The 19741-nt window shown below is 40.0% G+C and overlaps 1 protein-coding gene across 1 annotated transcript; it reads right to left on the reverse strand.

Moving 5' to 3' along the window:
• Nucleotides 1–5866: 5866 nt before the first annotated feature.
• Nucleotides 5867–17877, reverse strand: PSKH2 (protein serine kinase H2). Its single transcript, XM_010951960.2, is given in 9 exon segments — nt 5867–5988; nt 5991–6153; nt 12942–12983; nt 12985–13026; nt 13028–13179; nt 13182–13383; nt 13385–13601; nt 17695–17828; nt 17830–17877. Coding segments are annotated over 9 exon segments (1122 nt in total).
• Between the last annotated feature and the right edge of the window lie 1864 nt (nt 17878–19741).

The raw sequence follows: 19741 nt of genomic DNA on the forward strand, positions 1-19741 counted from the left end.
GGAAGCCAGGAGAGAGCCAGGAGCAGCTTGTCCCTCAGGACCTCCACGAGGAATCAGACCTGTAGACACTGTGATTTCAGACTCTGGTCTCCAGAACTGTTAGAGAACACATCTGCATCGTTCTAAGCCACCCACCTTGTGACCATTCGTTTCAGGAGCCCTGGGAAGCCAATGCACCATCTCAGGTCTCCAGATTCAAATGCACACTAACCCACGTTTTAGGTTTCAGAACCTTTCTCTGTGAATTTAACTCTTGGTTAGAGTGAGTTTTTGAAAGTCAAGCTTCTTGACTTTGAAAAAACATTCCAAACAGATCAGTAATTCTTTGTCATATTAAGTTGAAGATGTTTGTACTTGAGCTTAAATATTTTAACTTTCCAGAAGTTTATACAGTGAGAGACTATTCACCATCACATTTTTCTGACATATTTTAATACACAATGGTATGACGTGCAGCAGAATGAGAAAATACAGCTTCTGTGTGCATGAATTCTATTATCCTGTTATGTCAATCAAACGCAGAACTCCTCAAAATACAGTTATCAACTTTATACTTACATCATGCAAAGTAGATCTTTGTGACAAACTTTAAAAATATGCAAGCAAAGAGTAAACAATCACATAACTGTCAGAAGACAGGGAGAAAGAGTAAGAGAGAAAATACGAAGGTAAGAAAACTCAAGCAAGACAAATAATAAAAGACAAAATTTAAATGGATATTAAGACAGTGATGAAAGAGGAAATTGATATAATTATTCGGGATAACCTTGTTTTTTCTGTTAGAAAAATATAGAAGTGATTTCCTAAAAGTAATAAGAAATGTAAAAGGAAATATAAGATTTAATGTGCCTTTTATAAAGTAATCTGAGTGTTCTTTTCATTGAATGCACATGAACCCTGGTCAAGTAAAACATATCTAAACATTTAGAAACTGGTCTGTAATACCTAATTTCACCAGAGGATGGTAGAAGAGAGTCAAAACTTAAGAAAAAGTGCTCATTTACATTTTTCTCTCAGGAGTTCACAACAAAGTTACCTGATATGTCTAATTTATAGAATTTTCAAAATATTTTTTTTCAAAAATAAAATGGAGGAAGATGATACGGCCAGGAGTTTGGTTGATTTGCTCATGAGTTGGCTTCACTTGAGGTGGAGAGAGAAGGGCGGGAAGAAGTCCACCGTGGGACGTTAAAACATAACCGGCAAGTTCCTCGTCACATCAAATCAACATAGCAAGAAAGTAAGCCTGTGAAAGAACTACGGATTTTTCAAAGAAACAATTAGAAATAAACTGAGTTGGTCGGTAAGAACTTTACAAAAGCTGGAGTGAAGGGAACTTATTACCTAACCATAGCCTTCCATTCAAAACCCTTAAAAGATTTGGGGGCAGTTAACGAGGATCCGCGAGTAGCCAGCAGGAAAGAGAAGGGTGGTTTTTCCTGCTCATGAAAATTCTTATGGTACATGTCGCTAGACATTTTGTGCTTTTCCCATCTCATCCACCGACTTCTACAAACTGTCAAGAGATTTAGATCAATGGGAACTTTGGCTGCTAAGGGGGGAAACCCCTGGGGCAAGGTCAGACAAGAAATAGTCCATGTTTCATTTTCAAACATCAAGTGCCTCCTAAGTGCAGACTACCAGGCGCTGGGGTTTCAAAGATAAATAAGGTTGATCCCTGCCCTTGAGAGATTAAAAATACAGTAGTCATGAGCCGCTGTCAGCCTCTTGGTCCTTCTAGCCTGTGGGTTCTCTCACTAACGGTCCCCAGTTACGTTAGTGAGACTCAGTGTCAAGATCCTCTTCAGGGCATCTGAGTCATTTCTCCCTCTGCCTGGGTTCCTGACCCTTCTTATGTGGTCCCTGCTGCCCCAGATCGTCTCCCTGGATTCCAAACTCCCCATCATTGTTCGTCTCTGAGACTTGATCCATCTTCCTAGCCAGTCCTACCTCCATGCCCTGTGTTCAGTAGCCTCTTTTGGCCCTGCTATACCCTGGGTCCTCACTTTGGGCTAGAGGATGCCCACAGATGGGCTAAGTCTGGGCAACCCTCATAAGCAAAGGATATGAAAGGAAATTATCTATGGAAATTGCAAATATTTACACAACTTCGGGTAATATTGTATCCCACTATTTCTTTGTCAACATGGACAAAATTTAAGACCTCAGAGCCTTCCTCTTGTATTATCTCCTGGAAGTAATCCAACATAGAGGTTGTGGGAGGAGTTCTGAGTTTCTAATTGTAGACCTGCTGTGTGCCCATGAAAAAATTACTGCACATCTCTGAGCCTAAGTTTCCTCATCTGTAAAATCCAGTTAGGGATAATACCTGTATCATAAGTTTATTGTGAAGAGTAAATGAGGTCATGCATGTTAGATGTCTTGGGCATAGTTCTTGGCACAAAGTAAGTGTTCAGTAAATGTTAGGACAGAATAACTTGGCCACATGTTAAAGCTATTTTGTAATCATTTAACAGATCTGAAAGTATTAGCATTAGAATTTTCATTGCTTGTATTTTTGTTCTGAAATTTTCAATTGGAAAAGATATAAAATATCCAGTTACATAAAGAACCAGTTTTCACAGCTGATTAGTCAGCCAGTTTCCAATTTCTCTAGGGCTGCTTATTCAAGCTTTTCTGTTTTTGATTTTTTCATTCTGCCATTTGCATTTTTTTTAAATGGAGGTGCTGGGGATCAAACCCAGGACCCTCCTGCATGCTAAGCACACACCCTAACACTGAGGTGTACCCTCCCCCCAACTTGCATTTTCAACTGGATCTTCTTTTTACTACAGACTTAAAGCAAATACATCAGCTAAAAATTGTTTAAGGTACAAATTGGTATAAAATTAAAAGTGAAACTTTCCCTTTCATCCTAGACCCCCTCTTCTTTTTATCCCAGAGATAACCAGTATCCTTATCAAATTCTTACAAGTCGTTCGAACTGTTTTCCTCACAAATGAGACCATCCTATAATACTCCTCTGCACCTGGCCTCTTTATTTTACACAATAACGTGTCATATAGCATGACATAAAGATCTACCTTGTAATTTTTAATGGTAGTTGCCCATTGCTTAGATGTAACATGCTTTATTTAAGGAAGTTCCCGTATTAATAGGCATTTGCTTATGATTCCTGTTTATATAAATAACAATGTTTTATACACTTTTACACGTATATCTTGCACACTTTGGCAAGAATATGGGTAGCGCGAATTTTAGAAGTGTCACTGTTAGGTCAAAGGGCCACTGCATTTTAAATTTGAATAAATATTGCTGCCACACTGTCCCCCCCTCCACCCCGCACCCCCCTGAAGTGGAAGCAGCTTGTACACCTCTGCCTCAGTGGTGCAGGACAGTATGTGCTTCCCTGCAACCTGCACCGCACTCATCATCCAGGTGGTAAATTGCATTAATCTGATAGATGAAAAATTACTATCTCTTTGTTGTTTGAATTTTCATTTTTTAAGCGAAATTGAGCATCCTCACATTCTTATTAGCCATTTGTATTTTTATGAACAATCTGTCAAAATATTTGTCCGTTTTTTCTATTCCTTTCTTGACTCTGTATTTTTCTATAGTAAAGGAATTAACCCATTGTTTGCCATATGTGATACACTGCAATTTATACTAAAAATATTTGTCACTAATTACATATTCATATTTATATATCACATATAGGTGTCCCACACATATAACCTAAAAGATAAAATTAAAATAGAAAATTAAGACAGATTTTATGGTTATAGTAAAGGTTACTCTAGCATTTTATTATTGTATTTAACAAAATAAATTAAGTGATATCAACTGATGAATCATTATTTAATATATTTATCCACTCATATGAGTGATATTAAGTGATACAGTTAATAATAATAATTTAAATCTTCTTTGCGTCATTTTACAAAAATTTACTGTACTAGGGGTCAGACCATAAGCACCTTGGCTGGAGAACTAAATTTTGGAGTTTTCTTCCTTTAATACAGCATTTATATTTATTCCATGGTGGGTATTTAGAGCCATCCAGATATTTGATTAAATGATTCTAGAAGAAACCTGGGCTATCCAAAAAGAATTAGCAGTAGAGGAATGAAGCAAGATGATCACATATATATTCCTGTGTAAGCTCTAGTGGGCGATGCATGCTAACACTAGAGAAAAATCACTGTTGTCTGATTCAGTAAAATCCCATTTTCCAGTGAATAATGCCCCAATTAGGCTGTAAGTTTCTGATGGAAATATACTGCCTCTTAAGATTCTCTTTTGTTTTGAATTTTGTTATTGTAAGATGAGGTCTATTCTCTTAGCAAATGTTTTATCCTGCATTACATTACTGTTAGCTCTAAGTACAAGGTTGCACAGTAGATCTCGGGAATCTTGCTTGACTAAAACTTTACACCAGTTCATTACTAACTCCCCTCCTCAGCCTTCCCTCAGCCACTGGCCACCAACTATTCCACTCTTTGATTCTATGAATTTGATCTATTTTAGATACCTCATGTAAGTGGAATCCTGCAATGTCTGTTTTTTCTGCGACTGGCTTATTCAATTTAGCATAATGGACCAAGTTTCAGCCATGTTGTCACATACTGCAGAATTCCCTTCTTTTTTAAGGCTGAGTAGTATTCCGTTGTATGTATACACCATGGTTTCTTATCCATTCATCTATCAATGAACACTTAGTTTGCTTCCACATCTTGGCTTTTGTGAATAATGCTGCAATCTCTCTTGCGGATCTCAATTTCAGTTCTTTTGGATAAACACTCAGAAGTGAGATTGTTGGATCATACGGTAGTTCTATTTTTAATTTTTTGAGAAGCTGCCATGTTTTCCATAGTGGCTGAACCAATTTACATTCCCATCAACAGTGTATAGGGATTTCCTTTTCTGCACATCCTTACCAACACTTGTTTTGTTGATGACAGATGTGAAGGGATATCTTACTGTGGTTTTGATTTGCATTTCCCTGATAATTAGTAATGTTGGGCACTTTTTCATGCACCTGTTAGTCATTTGTATGTCTTCTTTGGAGAAACATCTATTCAAATCCTTAGCCCACTTTTTAAAATCGGATTTTTTTTTTTTTTTTTTTACTTTTGAGCTATAGGAGTTCCTTATATATTGGAGATTAACCTCTTATTGGATATATGGCTTACAAACATTCTCTCCCATTCTGTAGGTTGCCTTTTTGTTTCATTAATTGTTCCCTTTGCCATGCAGAAGTTTTTTAGTTTGAGGTAGTCCCACTGGTTTATTTTTATTTTGTTGCCTGCTAAGCTTTTTATATGCCCCATAATTAACAATTTCCATGAATACCTGCAGACTAAAGATGAAGTTAACAGACACTTGTAACTGTCTAGAGTGTTACCCAGTGGTTATTAACACCATACACTGGTCATAAATATAAATCAGTAATTTCAGGGTAAGTACATTTATTCCCTGTATCTAACCATCCCTGCCATGTCTTTGATTCATCATTCCCTCATATATTCATCCTTTATTCCTATAATCTATTATTTTATCTAATTCATCAATTCTTAAGAGATTTTTTTCATCTACTATTTCCTACTATTTTTTTTCATCTTCCTATTTCCTATTATGTACTATTTACTATATTAGTCATCTTTTACAGCAGTATATTTTGGAGAATTAATATAGTTCCTGTATAAACATGGGAGAAATTATAGCTTAAAAAATGTTAAAAGGGAAGGTCACCATTACCCAACAATAACCACATGCTTCTGTGTCTTGGAGTCCTAGGGTGACTTTATTGTGATGAAATGGTCTCTGTTGACCTAATGCTGTTCAGGAAGTCAATGCAACTGGCTTAAAATTGAATGAAATGATTTGAAAGGCCATCCGCTCACTAAAGTGAAGACAGTGGTGATTCTTCTACCATTAAGTTTCCCTTGCTCCACGTAAACCTTGATTTGTAATAAGACGGCAACTTAGAAGACTGTGCAGAAGCAGGACTCTGAGAGTGAGGAGCTTCTGCATGAGGTTCTGGGAAACGACCTTCTGAAGGTTCTTCGTGGTGGCCCCTGCAGCCATGGTGATCACCCAGGGCTGGTCCAGGGCCTGCCCAGCTGACATGCGATGACCAGCCTCCAAAATCAGTAGTTTGTCGATAAAGTCCTTCGCCAAGTGGGAGGGCTGAGAAGAAATGTAAATAAATAAAATAGAATAAAATAAAATAAAAATACACACACAAACACACATAGAGAATCATTTTCTTAATTATAAAGATCAATGCTTATCAAATCCAAAAGACTTCTTCAAATAAGGAATTTGAACACTGTATCATTACAAATGGCCAACAGGCACATGAAAAAATGCTCAGTATCACTAATTATCAGAGAAATGCAAATCAAAACTACAATGAGGTATGACTTCACACATGGTCAGAGTGGCCATCATTAAAAAGCCCACAAATGATAAATGCTGGAGAGAGTGTGGAGAAAAGGGAACCTTCTTACACTGTTGGTGGGAATGCAGTTTGGTACAGCCATTATGGAAAGCAGTATGGAGATTCCACAAAAAACAAAAAACAGACTTACTATATGATCCAACAATCCCATTCCTGGGCATATATCCAGAGGGAACCTTAATTCAAAAAGATACATGAATCTCAATGTTCATAGCAGCACTATTTACAATAGCCAAGACTTGGAAGCAACCTAAATGTCCACTGACACATGACTGGATAAAGAAGATGGGGTGTCTGTGTACGTGTGTGTATATACACATATATATGCATATGTATATATATATATATATAATGGAATACAACTAGTTTATTGGGTGTGTATATACATGCACAATGCAATACTACTCAGTCATAAAAACGAATGAAATAATGCCACTTGAAGCACCATGGATGGACCTAGAGATGATCATAGTAAGTGAAGTAAGACAGACAGTGAAAGACAAATATCATATATCATTTATATGTAGAATATAAAATATGCTACAAATGAACTTTATTTACAAAACAGAAACAGACTCATATACATAGAAAACAAACTTATGGTAACCAAAGGGGAAAGAGTGGAAGGGATAAATTAGGAGTTTGGGATTAACAGGCATACATCACTATATATAAAGTAAACAAAAAGGTCCTACTATATAGCATAGGGAACTATATTCAATATCTTGTAATAACCTATAATGAAAAAGAATATATGTGTGCCTATATATGTATAACTGAATCACTATGCTGTACCCCAGAAACTAACACAACATTGTAAATCAACCGTACTTCAATTAAAAAGAAAAAAAGAGGCTCTTGACATGAGAATAAGCATACTTTTAGTTTTCTATTCATAAAGAAAACACTGAAACTTAAAAGAGGATTGGGTAAAGCTCATCCTCAAAAAAAAAAGATAAGAAAAGTAACAAACAATTGACTTGGCCTATGAACTCTAAATCATTGGTTGACCCATTTTTCCACACATAATATACATTTAGATCTAGTTCCTATATTGTAACCCTCACAAACCATAAAATGAGCAATATAAAAATAATATTAAATCCAGCTATTTCTCAGTTTGTAAAAACCTATATGCAAATAGTTCTTTTCTCCTCAACTCCATGAATTCCGTTGATGAGATCAAGGTCAAGCAGTGTGACATAATCAGGGACGCCGACAGCTACTTCCCACTCTGATTACCGCCCCTGATGCTGAGGGCAACATCTGCACAGTGTAAATGTGATGCACCACTGTCCCGACTCTTACAAATACTCACTGTTTGTGATGGAGTTTAAAAGAAGACACAGACACATTCAATTTAAGGTAAGTCACAGAAGAGATGAAGAAAATGATATGCAGAAAATGAAGTATGATTTGAAAGATTCATAATCATTAAAATTTTCTGTAAAAAAACTTTTAAAATAAAAATATCATTTAAAAATATTGGGTGCCACTTTTTTTTTTTTTTTGTAAGTGTAAGTATTTAGGAACTAAATTACAGGAATGGGAACCAAATTACTAGAATTACGGCCTAACTGAGATAGGGTGTCATGTTCATTATTGGCATCATGATGGAAAAAGAATGAAAGGGAATTCAAGTATTATATCTTCTGCTCTCCTGTTCTTTTTTCTTCCTTAATAACCTGAGTGAAAAAGAAATATAGGAAAGAAAAAATAAGAGATATTAGTGGAGATAACGAAATAGAAAGAAACTGGGGTCATGGCTGGGGAGCATAACTATCAGATCTGTTACTTCCAAGGGATGTATCAGTGGGGAGGGTGTAGCTCAGTGGTAGAGCCCATACTTAGCATGCATGAGGTCCTGGTTTCAATCCCCAGTGCCTCCATTAAAACATAAATAAACCTCCCCCCCAAAAAAACACAGCAGCCAAGGGAGCTCATCAATATGCTTTTTTCTAACAGTACAACATCACAGGTGAGTCTAAGCAGTTGGACACCATTTTCTATTAATGTCCATGTGGGTTATTTTTAAAATATGTTTTTAACACCAATGTTTATCCTTATCGACTAGCTAATATGATTATAAGGCTTGTTTTATTATCAATTTATTTCACACCAAAAAATGTTTCCTGTGATATAATGGAATCTAATGAGGCCAGAATATGTGATTCTCAACGCATTGGCAAGAATTTGTAATTTATCATTTATATGAAAATGCTAATGCTACCCTTTCCTCACTATTCCATTTCAAAGATGAAAAATGTACACTTGATAAGTAAAGTTTATCTATCTACATATATATACGTATAAGCAAAATTCAAACTTAAACAAAATTTTACTTAAGAAAATTCAAACTTCCAGTCCCAATATTTTCCATATTAATAGTAATTATAACAGAAATAGCTAACACATATATAGCACTATAGTAATAATGTAGTACAAATACAGTAATAATGTAGCACTAATATAGTAATAATGTAGTAATAATAAGGTCATAATGTAGTACTAACTTAGTAACTAATACTATAAATCTATTCTAAGCCCTTTACATCTATTAGCTCCTTTGATCCTCACCACAACCCTGTTAGGCAGACATTGTCATTACTTCCATTTGACAAAGGAAGAAACTGAGATATAGAAGAATTAAGGAGCACGCCCCAAGTCACACAGTCAGAGAATGGCAGAGCTGGGAGTGGAGGGCAGCCAGCACGGCCCCGGACTGTGCTCCTAACCTTCACACCACACTGCTTTACAAAAGACTCGTACAAATATGTGTTCACAGGCACACAAGTGCTCTAAAAGTCTTAATTTTTTATTAGTCAACTTATTCCCTTTTATGTGCTCTTGCATATGCTGTTCTATGTAGAAAGTACTCGCCTCCCGTTCAGAAGCTCCTACACTTCCTCCGAGTCACAGCTCACGTGTCCCCTCCTTCAGGAACTCTGACCCAACCTTCCTATGCAGTGAAAGACTCTCTTTCTTTGCTCCATGGACCTTGAGCCTTTGTTCCTATGTGTCAGAGTCCTTATATTTGAAGAGATGCAGAGTAAAACTTGGTCTCTCAGACAAGACCAAGAGATCCCTAAGCGCAGGGACACTGAGCATTTTTCATGCGGGTGTTCCCAGAGCTGAGCATGATTCCTGTCATGAAGAAGGAAGAGGTTCAAATGGTCTCCAGGAGCATTGTGGATGGGTCTCCAGGAGCATTGTGGATGAGTCCCCAGCATGAGCCCTGCCACCTTGCCAAAGCCATTGGGATGGCATTGGTGACCAAGCACATAAGCCAAGTCCTCACTCTCATGGTGGGGAGAAAAGCTTTGCTCTCTCCCACCCCTTTCCTACCATGTGCTGTGTCTTGCATTTCAGGGAGCACCTGGAATGGGGAACCCTCACCTCTATCCTGCAAAACCCAGTAGAGTAGAATAAATGTAGCCTTCAAACCACCTGAATATTCCAGGATGAATCTAATAATTTCATGAATTACCTAATAGTTTGCCTTAATGATAAATTTAAAATTTGTATTCTATATTCAATGCAGTGATAGTTGAGACACATTTACTCATGGAGATAAAGATTAGAATCTCAGTATTTTAAAAAGCAATTTGTTTTTATGAAATGCATTCTCTATGCTTAGCTTTTTGTGATATATTATTGAGGACGAGTGGAAAAATATGAGAGTCCCAGCCCTCAAGGAGCCTACAATGTCTTAGAAAGAAGACATACAGATTAAACATCAAAACAAAACAAATTAATGTAACCTAAGCAGTATTCATGGAAAAATAAAAAAAAAAAAAAAAGAATAACACAGTGGAATGGTCATTGAAGTTTCATGAAAAAGAATGTATTTCACACCAAAAATCAACAGAAATTAGGGGGTGGGGTATAGCTTCATGGTAGAGCGAATGTTTAGCATGTGTGAGGTCCTAAGTTCAATCCCCAGTACCTCCATTTAAATAAGAAAAAATTAACACTATAGCTAACTTTTTGCATATACATGAGTGGGGCTCCAGTACAGTTGTGCCAAGTGTCTAGTAAAATATTTGCTATTTATATTAAACATACCTCTCCTCTTCACCATCGGCAATACAGCACTTACATCTCTGGATGTTCTTATCTATTTATTTCACTTTTCCACCTGCCTTGTAGAGAAAAGAAGCAATTCACACAATGTGTCATACTGTTGCCAGTGGATGCAACTGGTGTTCCAGGTTCTTGTCCCATCCCAGAAAGAATTCAGAGACAAGATGTAGTGGTTAAAAAAGTAAAGTGAGGATTTATTAAAGGATGGATAGTACACTCTCCAGGGGAGAGCGGGCAGGCTCAGGTGAGCAGCTGCCCCGAGTTTCTTTGGCAAGTTGGTTACATAGGGTATAAAAATGAAGGGACAGAATATTCATTGGGGAAGGAAGGGTTTCGGGTCATATCCCCTGATGTTCATATCAATTCCACCTTTCCAAAGAGAGGAGGGATTTTTGTCCTTATTCAGTCTGGATCTGAACTGTCATGATGTCAGTGCATGATGGGTACCTCTGATCTGCAAGGCTAATTTTTATTGAAATGAGGGCGTAATGAGCAAAAGGTTACCCTCAGACACTGGAGATTCCTGCCTTTTCTCACCTTTCTTCGTCAGTTTTCTGGCCACTCATCACCCCAAAAGTTGGGACCCCTTAATAGCCCAAAGGTTCCTGCTTTTCTTTCTCTGCCCAGGGGCCCCTGGTGCTTACATGATGCGTGGTTTCCTGTATCTGGCTTGTGCCCTTCCTTTCTGCCCAATTCCTGCCTTTGGGTCTGTGTTCCCCTTTCTCTGCTCATATCTAGCTATCTGCCTGCTCTAACGATACCTGGAATTTCACTTATAGACAGAAGGACTTTTAAGAAGACAATACAAATTAATTTCCTTTCATGATAAAATGGTCCTTATTTTACAACATCAGGTGTGGGGATGGTTTGTTACGCAGCAACAGATAGCCCAAACAGAAATATGTGCTCTTTGTAAACAAAACAAAGCAGGAACACAAATAGATGCAAATTACAGAGAAGAAACCAAAATGATCCATAATCCGCAAACCAGAAGATAAATTCTGTTAACAAGGTATTGCATCGTATTGTATTTCCGCCAAGACTTTTTCCTACACATGCATTTTCCCACATGATTGTGTTCATACTCCATACACAGTTTGGATTCTGCCTTTTTTTTAACCCCCTTCCAGTATATTGGAAACATTTCCCAATACCAGTATAATTTTCAGACATGCATAATTTAGGGACTATCATATGAATGTCTCATAATGTATTCAAACATTCTCTGACGATTCGTTTCAATTTTCCAGTTTGGTAGGAAACCCAGATGAGCATCATTAGAATGAAACTTTTGCTGCACCTGAGATTATTTCCTTAGATTCTCAGAAGTGGAATAAGCAGATCAAAATAAGTAAACTTTTTGAAGTTCTAGATGTGTATTTTCAAATTACTTTTCAAGAAATCTACAACTCATCCCCTTGGAATTATCTACAAGACTGCTAACCTCTTAGCACTTTTAGCAGCAATGAATAGAATTAAGTTGAGTATTTCTTTTATCTTTATCAATTTGAAAGCCAAAGAAAAGATATTGTCACCTTCATTTGCATTTCTTTGGTCATTAATGAGGCTATTCATTTTTTAAGTTTTTAATAATCAGTGACATTCAACTGTCTGGGAATTCGTCCCACCCTTTCCTACCTCCCTGTGTAAATCTTAGTTCTCAATTACCAATTTGTCTGAGTTTCTTAAAGCATGTACATGTACCGTAAGATAGTAAATCTGTCAGAGAATAGAAAGTGTGATTTTTCAACTTGTTATGTAGCTTTTAGTTTTACATATAGAAGTCACACTTGAAATATGTATAATCAAACTATCAATACTTTTCTTTATGAAGAAAAAAAAAAAAACCTTTATAGTTAAACATAAATTTGTTCACTTCTTCAACATGAAATGAATTTCCTGTTTTGCCCGGCATCCCACACATAAGCATTGGAAACTTTCCTTCCCTAAACAAAACAACAAAAAGTTAAACACAATGATCAACACTGGGAGTTCCAAGTTGAAACAACGGATAAATATTTTACGCCAACTGTGAGGTTAAACATTTCACTGAGAAAACACTATGTCCCAAAAGGGGCTTGGCTTGTCAGTGTCCTGTGCTAACCACAGACAACTCAGTCATCGAGGCCCTTGCTACCTTGAGGCCAATGGCTCTTTGCCTCACAGGAGACACTTAACAAATGTCTGGAGACAATTCTGGTTGTCAGCAGGGGGGAGGTGTGTATCTAGTGCATCCATAGATACCAGTATCTACCAGCAGGGTATCTACTGGTACCAGCTGGGTAGAGGCCAGGGATGTTGCTAACATTCCTACATCCTCCCTTCTCCCCACCCCACCCCCCATAAAGAATCATCCCACCCTAAATGGCAATAGTGCTGAGGTCGAGGAATTATTCAAGTCCAACTCAGTAGGAATAAATTGAGCACTTACCTCTCCCATATAATTATATTTGCCATTCAGAATCTCCCTGTAAAAGCCTCATATGGCTTTCATCATCACAAGGCGGGAATCCACTAAAGTGAAACATACATGATTAATATACCAAGAGCCCACGTGTCAACTGCACCAGGATACGGTTTCCTTAGCAAAACCTCAGGGGCTATGTAATCTGGGGTCCTGCAGAGTGCCCTCATTGTCCAGGCACCACTTTTGTGCCCAGACTGTGTCAACCAAAATCTGTGATTAAAATTTCTGACTTTGCACCTGGGTGATAATATAAGCGATTTTCAAGCTTTAGGTCCTTGTGAGTTATTCTCAATGCGTGCAAATACCTAATGCCATCAGCAACCATCTGGAGGGTCCTGACAGCATCCTGCTCTGTAGTGGATCCTTGGGTGAGGAGTCAATCGAAGAGCTCCCCTCCCTTGGCCATCAGGCTCCATCACGATGGAAACTCAACCCTGGACCTCAAAGATCTCCATGAGCTGGACACTGTCACGACGGCTAACCCGCCACAGGATGGTGAGCTCAGATTCACACACCACTCTGCCTTCTCTCATTCTGGTTTCCATCACTTTTATTGCAAAGGGTTTCTTGGTGGTTTTCTGCTCCACCCTGACAGCCTTGCTGATAAGGGCCTTGATATCATATCTGTTGGAAGAAAAGCCAAATCTGTTATCCTCTGAAGTGATGATTTTCAAAGTTATCCAATTTGATGTTTTACATCTTTTCTTTTTATTCCCCCATCCACTTTCCTTGTTTATTGTTGTTTAATTGTGTTTATTATTTTTGAAAACCACCCCACATCCTCTTTTGAAATGGAAGTACGTGATAGAAAAGTAGTTAGTTAGAAGAAAGACAAACCACTGTACTAACAATAGCTACCACGTGTTTCATATTTGTTATCTGCCAGGAATTGTATGTTTTTTTTAAAAAATCCTATCTTACAAAATTCCAGCTGGGTGATATTTAAAAAGTTAAGTGATTTCCCAAGGCCACCCAGATTGTAGTTGGAATAGATGAGATCAAAATCCAATCCCTTCAAATTCACTTCTCTAAAATCTCCCTGAAGAATTCTGGGACCTCCAGCTACCATTTTCTTTCCTTCCTCCAACTCTTGTGTTTTTATTATTCCGCAACAACCACCACCAAACCAGGTGGAGAGAATAAAAAAGAAGCTTAATCCTGTTTATAGCTTCTCCAAAGAAGGAGGGAACCACATCAGGAGACAGGGTACAAAGAGTGGTCTTCCTCGGGTTACTTGACGGTGAGCATTCAGCCCCAGGCACCTCTCCCATCTCACCCAAGGTCACTTCTTTGTAGATGACCACTGAGAAAGTGGACTGTTATATATGTAGCACTATATTATATATGTGCCGGTGTAAGGGCAGCTTTCAGAAGACTGGTGGGCGCGGTGTTAGGATTACCCTGCAGCCTGCAAGCTGTCCATGGTTTACCCCAACTTGAGCAAACAGAATTTTAACCTGGGATGTATGTGAGTGATGTGTAATTATCTCCCAGAAAATCCAGGAAGTCAGCTAGGATTTCAAAGGCTAGGGATCTTAAACTTTCCTTGTTAACGTCGATCTAAATTTAAGAATCCTGTCAAACTTTAACTTTCTATCTCTATTCAAGAAATATTGAGACAATGCCAGACTTAGAATTATGATTTTACAACCGGAAAGATTGTAAAATGGGAATGATTGAATCCAACCCCTCATTCTACAAATGAAGACATTTGAAGATCAGCTTAGCCGATTGGTTAAACTGTGGACTGAGGATTAGAACCCAGGTCTCCTTGCATCATAATTTGGCATTTTTCCCACTTTAATTAAAACTTCTCCCAAGGAAGGATGCCAGCAAATGGAATAGACTCTCGGAGGACGCTGGGAGAAGGTAATTCTTTGTCACATACTCAATACTAACGATTCAAACGCAAGTATCAATCTGTGTTTAAATGGCCTTATTTTTTATTGCTGAGTTTTTTCTTCCCATAATTTTTTTTTTGTATCCTTTTTTATTTCTTATATTCCGTGCTGACTGAATAAAACTGGCATTTGGCTATCCCGGCTCACAGAAAACACCTTTGTTCTATACAGTGCATTTAATTTTCTGGCCAATTACCTTATCAAAACAGCTAGCAATTTAGTAATCTTAAATGGTTTCTGTCCCCTCTTCTCTTTCCAACTCTGCTTTTTTCATTCACATGCACTCCCAGTGTGATTTTGAAGGTAATCACAGGCATTTCAAATTCTATTGCTTTACGGACCAACCCATTACCTCTTAGCATGGATGAAAGCACTTTGCAAATACTAATTTATCACTGTGCCCTCAAAACTGCAGGAAAATTCATTTACTCACGAGGTAAATCATCAGCTGTCTGACGGATTACTGTTTCTGAGGAATTACACTCTAGCTCCAATAAAGGAAACTTATTCTGTACTGTTAAGGGGCCTTTCTAGCCCCAATGTGTGAAAAAATGCGAGTGATCTGGCATTGGGGGAAACAGTGGGCTTTCAGCCAACTTTTAGAGTAGTGGAAATAAGTGGTTTCACATTGAATAACAAACATCCCATAACAAATTCCTGAAGCTGCAGCTTTGCTTCTAAGACCTTGATGGCCATGGATGGTGACTCTTTTTATGAGGATGGTGACTATTTTTATGATGTGGGCAGCTGTATCTTGTGCATTTCCTGGCTTGGAAGGGATAGCAATAAATGTTGAATGAAAGAATCACTCACTAAACACATATTATTTGCAAATTATCTCCTGTATTTTGGAAACGTTAAGGATGGAATGAGGCATGGGAGAACGCATCTCCAAGGAAGGTCCGCCTCCCCCACTCCACTCCCTACTCCCCTCTGCCACAGGGCAGCCTCAAAGTCACTTCTGTAGATCGTGCAAGTTTCCATCATCCCAGAGATGAGAGAAAATGAAATTATTACTGTGACCTCGGCTGCTACAAACTGGGAATTTTTTGAAAACGATGAAAAAAAATGAAACATGAAAACAATAATATTATCACAACCCTGTTTGATAGAAGCAACTGGAATGAGCTCCAAAGAAAGTGAAAATACAGACTTAAAGATCTGTCACCTGTCTACTGTTGTGGGATCACAACGGAGAGGAAAGACAGCTATGTTCTAGACACAATCCTGCCACCAATTTGGACAAGTCACTTAATCTTCTGGGCTGCAATGCCTCATTGGCTAAAGAAGAGCCCTGAGTCAGTTTTTAAAGCCCTTTCAATCTTGAGAGTTTCTGCTTCCACGACCCTTTGATACTCTAAGGGGCAGGGACTACCTCTTGGGGGAGGCTATGAGGGCGGATAAAGAGGTGGATAACCAGAGGGCCCTGGTTACCGATGACCAGAGACACCATCCAATCAATTCAATCTTGACAAGACCCCATGTCCACTGATTCAAGTCCAGCCGGATCAGCTTGGTTCTTCTCTAAGCTTAGCCACAACTGGACGAATCCTCCAGTCATCCATGTACTGGAAGCTCTGAGGAGGCCAGGAAATGGCTCTGCATAGATTCTGGCCAGAACACCATGATGAGGTCACCACAGAATCCTAGGACTAGAAGTGTCCCCGAGCAGCCAGGGGAGCCACCCACCGCTGTGGCCCAGCAAGCAGGGCAGTGTGGAAAGGGACCCTGTGATTTCCTTCCTCTACCTGGCCAACGTGGTGCACTGAGGAAATTACTTCTCAGGCCAACCAACCTGCTTTCCCTGCTCATTTCTTACCAGTCAGCTAGGAAGACAATAAAAAGAATTGCGCTAATATCTACATGAGAACTCGCACCACGCACTGTGCTGCATAATTTACATATATTACTTTAACCATCCTCACAGCATTCTTATGAGGTAAGCATTGTTATTAGTCCCATTTTACAGAAGTGGACACTGAGGAAGGAAAAAGGATAAGGAAATTCCAATCACACACAATAGAAAAGACTGGTTGATTCAAAAGCCAGTTTCTAGTCCACCAACTATGATCACCTTTTCTAGAATGTAGTGGAAGGTCCTTCACACACAGCCCAGCTCCCGTATATGGGTGGCGGGGTCCCTGTCGGGGTGAGCAGCCGTTTCCCCAACTAAGAGGTCCGGGAGCCCCTCCTGTTTCTCAATGCTGCTCCTTCTTTCCTTTTGGTCTGGAACTTTCTCTCCCCTCCGCCCTCCCTGCTCTTTAGAAGAGAAACTGCCCTGGATGCTTGTTACCTACAGAGAGGAAGACGGAATTCCAAATTATTGCCATCGAGGTCAAAACTACTGCAACAGGGGAGAAGGACTGAACTCAATTGTGGAAACAAGTCAAGAGACTTGTAAGGCTGGAGTGAGTCTGCAGGAAGTCACCAGAGGGCGTAAGAGAGACGCTGTCCACGTGACCGGGACCCCCGTGTACTGCAAGTTAGACCCCTGCCCTCCCACAGAGACTGGACAGTAGGAGCCCCCGTCTTTCCTGGTGATTACATTTCAAAGGAATGCCAGCTGGGTCCTTGAGAAAGACATTTCTGGGTTGTAGAAGGTTTACCTCTCAAAGGGGTAGAGGGGATGGAGGGAGGTCAGGGGCCTTCGATCAGAAAGCCTGTCTAAGGTCGCCAGGCCCAGGGAACATGAAGGCTGCCTGGGTCAGCATTCACCTTGCTCAGCCCGGCCCCAACCCGACCCTACCCCGGCCCCAGCCCAGCCCCACTCCAGCCTCAGCCCAAACCTTAGGCCCTCGCTTTGCTTGGTGCTTTACCTGCTGAGGCCCCGGGGATGGAACTTGGCTTGGAATTGGGCGCCCTGCATCCTGCCAGCCGCCTTGGTCGCCGCCTCCGGCCCAGGTCCTACGACCCAGCTGCCTTGGCCTTGACCCTCACACTGGATGGGGGCTGGCCGCGGGCGGCTCCAGGACCACCTTCCTGCTGGCACCACACCTCATGCCTGCAGCCGGGAGAAGGGCCTGTGGCTCCCGCGGTGGCTGCCCAGTTATCCCCAGACGGAGAGTGCGGGACAGAGCCCGCACCTCACGGGGTCTCCAAGGAAGAACGCCCAGCTGATGGTCAGGCCGCCACGATCAGCACTGACCACTTACCCATAGTAGATCTGGACATAGTAAAAGCACAGTGGACTCGAAGGCAAGAGCCTGGGCTTAATGCTCAGTGCCTCAGTTTTCTCATCTGTGAAATGGGGACGTGGGCATATCAAGTTATACGAATCTGTAAAGGATATCCTCCCTCGAAAAAGCTTGTATGTCTCCTAGGCGGAGCTCACCCATAGCCAGACGACATGCACATTAAATGTAATACTTTTTAAACCCTCTAAGGTTAAAGTATAGCATTCACTGTGCTCTATGGCATTAACTGAGAGCACTAGCCTGTGTCTTGCACTCCGCTAACCCCTACAGCTGCAAGACATCACCCTCTGGGTGATGCATCTGAGGCAGAAAAATTCTGGGCAAACCCAGATGTCTAGAGCCCAGCCCGATGCACTATGCAAACATGAGGACAACAAGCTGTGGGGGAAAATGTCGCATTGTTTATGATACATAATATTGAGTAACAATATATTGTATTATTAACTGTAATTATTACATAGTATATAACCTTGTATTTTATGTCTTTCATCCTTGTAGTCATAATTATTTATATATGTGGGTATGTGTGTATATTATATACTTTATAAATATCATTCTAATGCATATTTCATGTATTGGTTAGCTACCAATATATTGATTACATATAATTACCTTGATACATTTCATACAGATGACGTGTGGGGAGTGACATTCAGTGAGGAGCAGGCACGACAAGATCAGGCCCCCCCCCTGGCAAGTTGCATTACCGGGAAACAAAATAAGAATCACCTTGGTTCTCAGTCATCCAAAAAAAAAGATTTTTGAAAAGAGACAAAAAAGTGTGATAAGCAAAATTTTTATTAGTGAAAAAAAAAATAGTGAAAGATAGTGCACTCCTGAGAACGGGGAGCAGGTCAATCCAAGAGAGGAAAAGTGGTGCCGTCCCCCTCATTTTTCCTGTTTTTATTTCCTGGTTTCGTGAGTGATGGATTCATTGATTGATTGACTGATTGACAGCTCAGGTTCCCTGTGCTCTGGATTGCTCCTTTCCCCTTCCTCTCCCCCTGCCAGTGCTCATTTCTGTCTAAACTGCCTGACAGTTATGGATCCAGAGCTGGAGGTCAAGTCTCCCAACTTCCAGCCTACTGCTCTTTCCACGGTCCTTTCCTTTCTAATTTCATTTAACTTTTAGTCTAGCTTAACAGAGAGCATCTGTGTGCAGACCATTTGTCATGGATTTGCCCAGAAGAACTGTACTTGGAAGGAAATTTTAAAATATAACTTGGGGTGTAGCCAAGAGAAAAATGAACCCATCCCGGAAAAGGCATTTAACTACCAAATAATACAGACTGTTCATGACGAAGAGCCCTCAGAAAGCTCCGAGTACCGGGAAACAGAGAGAAGCAGGCGAATGTCTTGTGCTTTCGTGTCTCAGGCTCACGAATGAATTCACAGAAAAGGAAAAATAAACAGAATGGAAAAGAGAAGAAAAGGGAGCAGATGGAGAGAAGTGAATCATTCAGGTGCCGCGCAGGGAGCAGCGTGGGGGGCAGTGTGGATGCGAGCGGCCCAGTGGATGGGTAGCATCCTCCATGAATCCCGGTGCCGGGCAGGGGTGACAGGCCCCTGCGGTCCCGTGGGGCAGGCCCTCAGTGTGTGCCCCCCACCCCATGCTGGGAGAGCTTTGTCAAGGGCCTCCTGCTAAGCCTGAACCCAACCAGGTTCCCTG

The sequence above is a fragment of the Camelus bactrianus genome, chromosome 29 (assembly GCF_048773025.1).
Source record: "Camelus bactrianus isolate YW-2024 breed Bactrian camel chromosome 29, ASM4877302v1, whole genome shotgun sequence".
In the NCBI taxonomy this organism is placed as follows: domain Eukaryota; kingdom Metazoa; phylum Chordata; class Mammalia; order Artiodactyla; family Camelidae; genus Camelus; species Camelus bactrianus.